The sequence below is a fragment of the Rhamphochromis longiceps genome, linkage group LG15 (assembly GCF_057381845.1).
Source record: "Rhamphochromis longiceps isolate RC_006_pf linkage group LG15, R_longiceps_female_GT1.1, whole genome shotgun sequence".
Lineage (NCBI taxonomy): Eukaryota > Metazoa > Chordata > Actinopteri > Cichliformes > Cichlidae > Rhamphochromis > Rhamphochromis longiceps.
In genome coordinates this window covers 44,222,473-44,234,620 of record NC_140571.1, presented here as the reverse complement: position 1 = coordinate 44,234,620, position 12,148 = coordinate 44,222,473, and the positions used below count along the sequence as shown (strand labels likewise).

Genomic DNA, 12,148 nt, shown 5'->3' with positions numbered 1-12,148 from the left:
GAACCTTTAAATCTCACAAGAGTCGCAGACATACACCCCATAACCTTGCAGATTTTAAACCAGGTACTGTGAAGAAATCTACAGTAGCATCTCTGTCATCATTTCCTGATGAAAAGTGTGAGGAATTTGTCGAGGAGGATTCAAATTGTATATCGGTAGATTGCAGTGATCAAGATGAAGCCCTGCCAAATGCAATAGAGCAGCAGCTTGCAGCGGCCTTACTGAAGTTGGAGTGTTTAGTACATGTGCCAGGTACAGCTATTGATGAATTTTTACAAGAACTTTATCATTTAAAAAGCGCTGCATCAGTCCCAGTATCTAGAGACTTCATAACTGACATCTTTAGCCGTCACCATCTTCAAGTTGAAGACTCTGTAGTTGAAGAAATCCTTGCAGCAGTTTGTTTATCTGACCCTCTTCAAAACGCAATAGGAAAAGGAGGCCCTCTTAGCACCACATATCAACGTAAACAATTTTACAGGGAAACGTTTGGTGTTGTGGAACCAGTTACCTACATACTTGATCAAAAAAAGAAGCGCACCTTTCAGTATGTCCCACTGTTACAATCATTACAGCAACTTTTAAATAGAAAAGCAATTCTTGATAAGGTACTTGAAAGTCATAGAGGAAAGGACGAAACTGAAGTTGACCCATCTTATGAGTACAGGTCTGTTAAAGATGGTTATCATTTCAAAAACAACTGTTTCTTGAATGCTGATGAGTTGCGTATATCACTTTGTTTGTATGTAGATGATTTTGAGACCTGCAATCCCCTAGGGACGTCTCGAAAGAAGCACAAGCTTTTTGGTGTTTATTGGATACTAGCAAACCTGCCCCCAGGCTGTCACTCTGCTTTATCATCTATTTATCTTGCTGTGCTTTGTAAAAGTGATGATGTTAGAGCATATGGTTATGACAAAGTTTTGGAACCTCTTGTGGAAGATCTTAAAAGTTTGGAGGACCATGGTGTGTATATTGCTTTGTTAGGGTACTTTGCATAGCATTGTGGCTGATAATTTGGGAGCACACAGCATTGCTGGCTTTGTTGAAAATTTTTCTGGTGATTACTTCTGTCGGTTTTGCACAGCAAAACGTTGTGATAGTAATTCTCACAGTGTTGCTTCAGGTTTTTTTGGCCTCCGAACTAAAGCAGTTCATGCAGAACATGTTAAAAAAGCCTCTGAGAACAGCACACAGTACTTGGGGGTTAAACAAGATTGTGTTTTTGCAAAACGATTGTCACATTTTCATGTAGTCTCTGGTTTTCCCCCTGACATTGCTCATGACTTATTTGAGGGTATTGTGCCAGTAGAGGTGGCTCATTGCTTAGCATCACTGATATCCAAGAAGATTTTTACAATAGATGAGCTAAATAAAGCTATATTGTCATTCCCCTATAAATGGTCAGACAAAACAAACAAGCCACATGTTGTGCCACAGAGACTCTTGGGTCTGAAAACAATTGGAGGCAATGCCCATGAAAACTGGAATTTGCTGAGGTTGCTCCCATTTTTAATAGGACATCGTGTGCCAGAAAATGAGCCAGCATGGGTTGTATTAATGGTTTTAAAAGATATTGTTGAGTTAGTTGTTGCCCTTGTACATACTGATGAGTCCATCTCATATCTTGAAAGCAAAATAGTTGAACACAGACAAAGGTACCAAGAGCTGTTTTCCTGTGTCAGACTTCTACCAAAGCATCACTTTCTTGAGCACTATCCTCAGATGATAAGGTACTTTGGCCCTCTTTCAGCAGTATGGACAATGCGATTTGAAGCCAAACATCGTTTTTTTAAGCAAATTGTCAAACACACCAGTTGCTATAAAAATGTACCTTTGACTTTGGCTTCAAAACATCAGCTGATGATTTCTTTCCACATCAGCTCACCGTCATATGGTAAATGCAACCTAGATGCACATCATGCGTCCCCAGTTCCAGTTGATCTACTGAAAGAGGACGTTTGTCAAGCTATTAGGTCAAAACACCCTGGTACATGTGAAGTATATCTGGCCAAAAACGTGTCAGTTATTGGCATAACCTACAGTGAAGGGATGATAGTTACTCATGGTTCAACATCCGGATTACCAGAGTTTGCCGAAATTATTCAGATGTGTGTTATTAATGAGAACCTGTTTCTCATTGTCAAAGTGTTGTGTGGGTGGTACAATGAACACTACAGAGCCTTTGAATTAAGTATGTCCCCTTCAAGAGAAATCAAGCTTCTAGCACTGAGTGAACTCTGTGACACTTATCCGTTGGCTGATTACATGATTGGCCCAATCCGAATGGTGACCTTAAAAAGACATATCATCATAAAAGGTTGGTTAATTAGGAGTTTTGATTAGTTTGCAGTTTTGTTCTTACTTGACTGCACTTTTTGTTTTTGTTTGGACATAGGGCTACAAGACAGATAATGTGCAGTGCTTAACACATTTGTTTGACCACCCAGTGTAAGGTTTAATGTAGATCTGCCCTATATTAACAGTATTGGTAATTACCAAAATTATTACCACAGCCAAGGAAGTGATGTCTTCAAGGTCAACTTAAGGATTTATTGGTGGAAAATTCACAAAAAGTCTTTTAACTTAGAAACTGATTATTACAAGTGTAGTTTTTATTGTAAACATAGATTGTATCATTTAACTTTTTAAAAAAAAATATTATGTCACTTTCGACCTCTGACCTCTCCTTCAAGCTCAACAGATTTTTCTAAAGGTCAAAGTGACAGTAATGTTATATAGAGCTATTTAAAACTATGTTTCTTACTGCCATTGGTTGTATTTACAAAATATAGTCATACAGGGATTCTAAATATCACATTTCTTTGGCTCTCTGATCTCTTCTAGAGTGAGCTGGCTTGGCGGAGGTTTGCACTCTATGTGCTTCCTCTGTTTATGTTTCTGTAATGGTCAAAGTATATTTGTCTTATTTCTAGTCAAAAAAGATCATCAGTGCATCTTGAAACTGGAGAATTTTCACTTGTTCACTTGGCAGATTTTTAAAATTTATTTCAAGCAAAAATAACTTGTATTAGGTGAAAATTCTTCAGTTTTAAGATGCACTGTCTAAAAACAAGTTACTATATCTCACTGAAATGTAACTCTGTAGCTGAATGTGTATTATTTTAAGTGTGATGAGATTATTTTGACTAGAAAAAAGACAAATATACTTGGTAAGATTTTGAGCTTTTGCTGTGAAATTTCAGTTAAGTATCAATCCTGAACAGAAAAATAGATTTTAGTGGTGGATTGTGCTTGATTAATTTCTGATTTCTCAGAGAAGTCTAGTATGCCAGCTCACATTTGCGTATAAAAAGATGACTTCAGTTTTAAACTCCTCACTCCTGTTCTTAATGTTAAAATGTTGGTAATGCACTGAAAAGGAAAAGGACTTCTAAACCTTTAATTCTAAAATATTTCGTTTTTCTTTCTTTTTTTTTGGGGGGGGGGGGGGCTTGTGGTGTAATAAGTTTGTTAAGCACTGGATATGCAGCCATAATGTTTATTTTTTGGGGGGGGGGGCTACTTTTGATTTTTCTCTTTTTTCCAATTTAAATTGTTAATTTTCTTGTGGGCAGCTTATCAATCTTTTAATTATCTGTTATGTAGTTTTTAAGTTTGAGATTTAATTATTCAGACGTGTTTTTGTGATTGATCATTTCACATTTTTTTTTAAAGTATAGTGTTCTTTTACATCTATTTCGCAGATTAAGGATATACAATGGCCCCGGCAATTCTCAAAGTGATTTTGGGAGACAACAGCAGTCAGAGGCTGACTTTTCACTGTGGACTTCCAGGATCCGTTATTGAACTTATTGAAGAAGTGCAAAGACAGTGTGGCCTCAATAATAGCAACTTCCGGCTTCAGTTCATGGATCCACTATTTGGGAATGAGTTCATGAACCTTACTTCAATGGATGAAATACAAGATAGGGGAACAATCAGAATGACTTCCCTGGCTGAAGGCTTAACTACACAGTCTGCTGAGGCTGATGAAGCTGATGCTTCATGCAGTTTTGGTCTGGATGATTCCACCTCCCGGTCCAGTGGATGTGTTGATACAGACATACTCTCATCACCAGAATCTGAGGCATCCTGCTCATCAACCTCTAGGGCATTGTGGCCAAGGGTTTTCTGTGTTCCTGAGTTTTCCTTTGATGCAGAGCTAAAACTTGAGCGAGGCAATGCAGCATACAAAGAAAAGGGCACATTGCTTACTCCAGATCCTAAACTGAAGTCGCAAATTCTTGAAGGCCTCATTCAAGAAATTGTCAGATACAAAGTTTATGTCACTGATAAAGACTTTAACACAGTTGGTGAGGCCCTCATCTCAAAACATCCTTGTCTCACTGAGAGGGGCTCCCTCACAGGATATGCTGGATGGAAAGCTAGCTTAAAGAATAAACTGGCAAGTTACCGCACTCAATTAAGAAAGTTAGGATGCCCTGAGGTGGTTATGAACTCTGTGACACAGAAACCAGGGGGCAAATCAAGTGCTGCTTTTGCCGTTAAAAGACCACGGCGGTCTGAAGTAAACTATTGTCCCCCCTATCCGGTTGGAGAATCTGAAGATAGCCTTGAGACTGTGAGAGTGGAGCTTCTTTTAGATGTGAAGAAGACAAACAACCGGGAGGTGGTGAGAATGAAAATGGAGAAAACATTTGCATATAGGAGACATGAAGTAGTTTGTGACACACCCATGATCAGCGACTTCCAGGCAAGATGGCCAGCACTCTTTGAAGTGAGCGAGGTATGTAATTTGTGAATTCTTTTGTGAAGATCATTGTGTTTTAATGGTATCCTGTAATAGAACATTGACAACATTTACGTTGTCTGCCAGGTTTGTGGAAAATGTCAGAAGTCATTTAGAATTGTAAAGATTTTTTGTTATTGATTATAGCACCTGAAGCATACACTGTATATAAAAGATAGAAATGGTTTCTAGGTCTGCTGACTTTATCTTTGACCTCAGTAAACATGGTTTATGGTTCCTGAGTGTTTGTGGTCTAAGTTGCTAGTTTCACTGCCCGGCTTGGACAGTCTCGGTCGTTGTGTCCTTGGGCAAGACACTTCACCCGTTGCCTACTGGTGGTGGTCAGAGGGCCCGGTGGCGCCAGTGTCCGGCAGCCTCGCCTCTGTCAGTGCGCCCCAGGGTGGCTGTGGCTACAATGTAGCTTGCCATCACCAGTGTGTGTGTGTGTGTGTGTGTGTGTGTGTGTGTGTGTGTGTGTGTGTGTGTGTGAATGGATGGATGACTGGATATGTAAAGCGCTTTGGGGTCCTTAGGGACTAGTAAAGCGCTATATAAATACAGGCCATTTACCATTATGACATGGTGTTCATTGTACCCATTAATATGGAAAAGGACAGTGGACTAGTGTATGCTCATTGGCTAACGATTTTTGATTAACTAATGAGGGTACAGTGTCTCTTGATTCCATAGGCAGATCTACACTGTGCTAATGACGTGCTATTTAAAAGAAAGCTGGAAGGGCAACTGTGGAAACGCACAGCTTAAGACTTCAAATTAGAAATTAACAAGTGGTGACATCATTCTCTTTTTATATACAATCAGTTGTTATAAGCCACTTCTAACGCGAGCAGTTGTGTAACTTTTTTCCTCTGGAAGCCTATCGAAATTAAGCTCTACTGATGGAGGGTTGTCAATCTGTGTGGCCTGTGACATTGTTCTTGTTGTAGGCTTTAGCTCAGGAGGTAGAGCAGGCCATCTACTGATCAGAAGCTTAGTGGTTTGATCCCTGGCTCCTCAAGTCTGCATGCCAAGTATCCTTCGGCTACAAGAGATACTAACCCCAATTGCTCTCTGATGCGTTCATCGGAGTATGAATGGTAGTTAGGAAGCACTAAAAAACTTAGAAAACAGTGTTTGTGTGAATTGATGTGATTGGATGAATGCGGCATGTTGTATACAGCGCTTTGAGTACTCCGGGAGAGTAGAAAAGCACTATATAAAAATCAGTCCATTTCACCACAAAAGTGAGTGGGATGCATAGCTAAAAATTAGTAATATGAGAAAAGATATAAGTTTTTGTAAATGTGACCTTGTTACATTTGAGTTCGTGACTGTATTTTTATGTGTCAACTTCTCTTTTTAGATAAATGCAGAGTTTAGGCGGATTACCACCATGCCACTGCAGTCCCGATTTCTCTCGCAAATTGATGTGCTATCGGACAAATTTATAAAGGTGTTTAAAAAGCGAGGAGGACACATAGGAAGAAGACTGCAGAATATTCTGGAACCCATGGCCCAGGTAAGAAAGAATTTTAATTTGTGTCTACAGTTTAGAGAAAATAATAATTTTAACAAAACGCTGCTTGTCACCCTTTGCCAGGATGATGTTGATCTTGTGCGTGAATGTATTATCAAGGGGCTCTGCGTGTACCTCAACGAAGACCCCAGCAATTTAATGACAGAACATGTGGTAAGTGTTATTATAGAAGGTCATTTTTATTGAAAATAAATGTGGTTGCTTCATGAACTAAACCCCCCCTCCCAAAACTTAAAAATCTAAAATCTCTTACCCCTTGGCTGAAAAAGGCTTTTATTGCCACAATGACGCGTGGACAACTGAACAACAAAGTCATGTCGGATTGTCAAATTCATCCCATTGGTGCAGCTACTAAAAAGATTTTGAATCTCAGTGACATTGACCTCTCGGATTTTGAAAATGATCTAAGATTTTCAAAATTGTGCCACAGGTGTATCTGCTGGTGACTGGGGGATACCACTGGCGGCCCCCAGTTTGTATGTCTTTTTTTTATTCTAAAATGAATAGACATATCTGAAAAGGATTAGACTATATTTAGCTATGAAACCTTGTTTTATATACATGCTGACATGCCACAATTTCACTTTTTAATGGACATATTTAATAAATATTGGGGCCACCTTATTTATTAGACAAAATACTGTATGGCCTGGAAGTGTTTATAAAAAAAATATTTATGAAATACTTGGATCCAGCTAACGTCTTTGTTTTGGATCATAGTTTAGCACAGTTCAGATGTTAGTATCTCACGGTTATTGCAAAAACCAAACTAAATCAAGAAGCTTGTTTTGTGTCATTCACTTTGTAAAAAATACTGCTTTATTCAGCGTCCTTTTTAAACCATGGCAAAATGTAGTTATCTACTAATAAATGGGTTGAATGTCACCTTAACCAAGAAAGAGATACAGAGAATTGTCTATATGGGTTAGAGAAGATATTATGTTTAGGTGTTTTACCTTTTTTTTTCTTCTACATGCATTAGGACCACGTGTTCTCTGAACACCTCTTCAGAGAATGAAGAGGTGTTCATAGTTGAACACTTCTTCATTCTCTGACAGTATTCTGCTTCTTTGCAATGACCAGTGTTCTGTTGAATTTAATTTTGGGAATGTGTATTTTCCAGGCCACAGATGAAGGAGTTATCCAACAATCTATTGAGGAAACAACAATGGGAATCTATATCATCAAGTCAAGAGATGCCAGTGACAGCCCTGAGGACATTGGGATAGTCCTGGAAGGCCAGAGAGTCTTGCAGGATTTGGACAACTGTGCCCTAGCAGCTGCTATGCTATTTGGATTAATGTACACTTTGAACCTGACCTACCCACCAGAACTGAAGTATACCTTCGAGGTATTCCAGAAACTGCTTATGGAGCTCGAAGGGAACAGCCTTTCAAAGAAGGTACAGGTTCTCAAGAACAGACTGTACGAGTGAACAGTTATGACATGGAAACAATATGTCTACCTCTCTGAATATGTTCCATTGATTCTTTTTTGCCAACACTGGTAAAATTACAGTATATAGCGAAACAGATTTTTCTCACAATTTTATAGGTTTTTACTGGTAGGAGCAACTTTCACTTTTAACTTTGGGGCCATCATTACTATAGCATTCAATGTTCATTTTTCAAGCCATACTCTTTTGAGGAATAGTTTGTACTCTAGTGTTTTTTTTCTTGTTTTCTTGGTTTGTTTGTATTTCTCATCACATTGAGGCTGAGTGTGCCACACTTTCTGCTTCTGCACAAATTTTCAATCAAGGTGTATTGCCACTGACATAACTCAGTCCCATTCAATTGTAAAATGATCGTTGCATCATTGCCATCACCAAAGTCATTTTGAAGCTGGTAACTGCTCTCAGGTAAAAAGCCTGAAGTAATTGAAGCAGCTGTTTAGAAGGCATACAATTTTTAAGTTCATTGGACATGGTTACAGTAATTTTGGTTATGTTGTGATGTCCAACCACTGTTTTGTTTTGTTTGTTAGTATAAGTTATTGTGATGTTTCACTTATAGAAGGAAGCCAAAACGAATCACATTTTAGGGCTCTTGATTTTGTGTTTGTGGGTGAAAATGTTATTTTCAAGCTTTTCTTCGTCATATTTTAATATTTGCATTCCTGTTGCCATAGTGCCTTACGGCTCTTACATTTAAAAAAAAAATTTAAAAAATTACCCGAGGAATTCTCACCTTTTACCTTTGGGCCAGTATTCCTAGAAAATTCAGCGTTAACATTTTCATAGGCCCTAGAATGTTGAATTAAGATCCAGAAGTTGTTTGTGTTTGGTACATTTTGGAAGAGATGCATTCAGATGACTCAAGTATAATCTTGAACTGCTGTTACGACTTCCAATTGTATACTGTTTTGAAAAATACAGGTCATTGTTAAAAAATGTTTTGCTTGTTGGTTTGATTGAAAGCAAAATATACAGTACATACAGTGTGTGTGTGTATATGTGTGTGTGTGTGTGTGTGTGTGTGTGTGTGTGTGTGTGTATACATATATGTGTATATAGCATAAAATTATCTTGTCAATCTAACACATGGTAGTCAAATACAATTAACATAAAGGAACTCTTTACATTTTACATAACCAGTTAATGTCTGATAAACAAGTAGTTTCTATAAATATTTGACATGAATGAAAAGGATACAAACAACATGAAAAAATCATGTTCATGTTACAAAAAATTTGTGTGCAGTTATAACATGAAAAAATAAGGTTGACAAAACATAACTTAATTGCGTGCAACCGATTACAATGATTTTTTTATGTTTATCCCACTGATTATTTTTTTCAGTGTAGGATGTGGGGGTGAACACCCTAGAATGTTACAGACCTCCTATGAGACATTCTTTCAATATGCCACCAACTATATACTTCTACACACAAGTGATTACATGCAGTATTCTACCATATGCAAACTTATATCACTGAAAGATTATACTGACTACTAAGTACAATTTTCCATTGACAGGTCCCCTCGGCCTCTCGGCCTGGGGCTCGGTCACTCAGGCACGGCTGGCTGCCGGCGGAGCTCACGGGCGCGTCACTGCAACTCCCTCTGGCTTCTGCTCCGCGGCTGCTGAGTGAGCCCTCATCTGGGACTCTCCTCAGCTCTTTCTGGGACAGTGGCGATGCTGCCCCTCTGTTGGTCTTCCTTGGTCTCTTGTGTTCTGGGGGCCTCTGGATGTCTGGAGTTTTGATCTCCAGATTTTACGTCCACTGTTATAGCATTGCTGTACGTGTGTGTGCTTTATGAAATACATCAGAATACAGAATATCTCATGTTTAATCGTTGGCTAGCTAGCTTACTCCTAGCTCACCTCAACGTTGTAAATCTTCTTTTTTATGGATGCCTGGACACTTCCTTTTATAATTCCGCCTGGAAAAACGGTTACACTGACCACTTTACTAGAGTTGAAGGAATTAAGACCCTTTTTAACCCTAATTGGTACTTCGCTAAAGAAGGAGGTAATCGTGAACAAAGTCACTGGCTCCGCCATCGTTGTTTCTTGAGGAGCACTTAGGCCCGGAAATACCAGTAACGTCATCCGTGACGTCAGACTGAACAACCAGATTCCTCTGATCTACAGCTGGACCCTCTCATCCAAGCAAATTTAACACATTATATTTTAATTATGTTTTCTTTTACTCACAGTATCTAATATCATCAATGCCAGCTTACCAAAGCAATGTGTTTCATGGTGAAACGCCTGTGTGGAAGTATTGTTCTGGATTTAACATTTTAAAGGCTGCTTTAAAACTCAGAGCTATAGTTTAAGAAAATGTTCTCTTATTACATGTGAATAAAAAAAGAGAAACTCATCACAAGGTGGGAACGTTTTCATCCAGTCACAAGGGATACTTTAAATCTAAATTGGAAACTGCAGTTTAATGCATCTATAAACAGAAAACAAGAGAAAAGAAAAAAAACAATAAAACTCATCGTGGAAATAAAACACCATTTAAGATCTCATAATGAGTTCAACAAATAGATGAATAGATGAATAGAATAGAATGAATAGAATAGATGAATTTTAGAAGGATGTCCTGACTGAGATGTTCCAATTAGGATGTTAATTTGTGCAAATATGATGCATTACATTAGGTGAGGTGCAACAGTTACTTATAAAGTAGTGTCAGAAGCAACTGGAAGGTTATTTTTTGTCCTTTATTGAACAAGCATCATCTGTAAAGGAAAACGCTAAAAACTGACCTTTTGTGCGTCAGTGGGAAATCTAAGCCATAGCTACATCACAACCGCAAACCCCATGGTGTAACCTGACCTCCCTAGAAATGCAACTACTGGTTACATCAACTCAGCCCACACCAGTTGTTATTGGCTTGCTCAGTACTGTCGAATTCAGCTATACATGTTTGTCTAGTTTTTCTCTGCTGTTTTGTATTTATCGGTGACAGAATAATAATAATTGGCTCAATACAGAGAATCGTGTTGTGAGTGCTTGTTATGATGCTACAAAGTCTAAACCAGGCTAACAACATCTACTGACATCCTCAGTTTTCCAGTCAAGTCAGTAAAGTTCCCAAATTCCCTCTAAATATCTTTCTCTATTCTTTTTGGGATAGCAGACAGAGTGAGGTCCAAAATAACTAAACGTCTTTCAAGTGTAAGCGAAGATAATTTTTAATCTTGCAGAATCATTAGTTAAACCAAGAAACTCACATGATGTCAAAATAACAATTTTGTTCACCGAGACAAATGATGTAAAATGTGACACATGTGTGCAACTGTTTCTGTGTTTGGACTGGTATAAGCAGCTTTTCTACAGCAATAACTCATATGTCACTCACCTGAGATAAGTGTCACAATGACTGCACAGCTCAGCCAGCTTTGACTTGGACAACAATGAAACGTGACGACAAACACATCTTATTGTTGGATGACACAAATGGATGATACAAGCCTTTAAGGATTATACTGTAAAAAACTGATATTCTTTGCTTATTGTAGGTTTTCAGCTTTGTCATCTGTTCTGACTTTTTGTGTATCTGCAATATCATTGCTGAAACTTGTGCCTGAATGATTCACTGTGCCTCTTGGTGTTGGTCTTCTATAAAGCCTCAACAGCTTCTCCTCTGTGGCTCTGGCATCTCAATTAGATCCCAGCTATAATGCAATCAGCCCAGCTGTAATGAGCAATATTGCCTTGCATAACTCACTCATAACTCATTTGCAGAATTAATTGCTGCATTAGACACTGGGTGTCCCCAGTGGCAAGTGAGCTCCACTGATAAGATATTTCATTAAATTCAGTTGTTTACAACACATTCCATCAGTGGCACTGCTGTTATTCAGCATGAAGAGAAATGCAGCCTGCCATTGTTACAAAACAGGCTCCCCATGCATGAGGCAGAACAATGAAGTCAAGCCCAAACTGTCAGGTGGAATGGCAGACGAGACACGAGCGGAGCAAACTGAGTCGACACAAAATGTTGTTGTCATTCATTCACTGCTCCTTCCACTCTATAAACAGAGTTGTAATTAACACTAGATAGTAATAAAAAACCTACTCAGACCGCTTTTTTTGGTGCTATTAATGACATCATTGCTGTATTCTTTTCTCCTTAAACGTGTACTACTTGGTAGCAGTGGCACTCCATCAGGAAAAGTATGGCCAACGGTGTATGACTTGTCCAATCTAAAAACGGACATAAATGAAAATTTGCCAAAATAAAGTGATCTCTCTCCTTTCATCTCAGACAACGCTATGATAAAAGTTCCTCGCCTGTTTGCATTCATCCTTTACATTATTACTATTTTGTCACCGCAGTTACCTGCTGTGGCTAAAAGCTCTGTTTATTTCATACTCACACTGTAGCTGTCTCTGTCTTGC

The 12,148-nt window shown here is 38.6% G+C and overlaps 1 protein-coding gene across 3 annotated transcripts in view; it reads left to right on the top strand.

Moving 5' to 3' along the window:
• LOC146653298 (uncharacterized) overlaps positions 1–12,148 on the top strand; it is a 286,034-nt gene that overhangs the window by 1,513 nt on the left and 272,373 nt on the right. For 2 of the 3 annotated variants that reach the window (XM_085383090.1, XM_085383091.1), the window contains 5 exons: positions 3,708–4,750; positions 6,117–6,272; positions 6,354–6,443; positions 7,414–7,844; positions 8,052–8,069. In XM_085383090.1, the coding sequence (XP_085239216.1) occupies positions 3,722–4,750; positions 6,117–6,272; positions 6,354–6,443; positions 7,414–7,725 (1,587 nt within the window). In that variant the 5' untranslated portion in view covers positions 3,708–3,721 and the 3' untranslated portion in view covers positions 7,726–7,844; positions 8,052–8,069. Of the gene's footprint in view, positions 1–3,707; positions 4,751–6,116; positions 6,273–6,353; positions 6,444–7,413; positions 7,845–8,051 lie in introns of those variants that run through there. The other variant, XM_085383092.1, reaches the window with a different exon arrangement.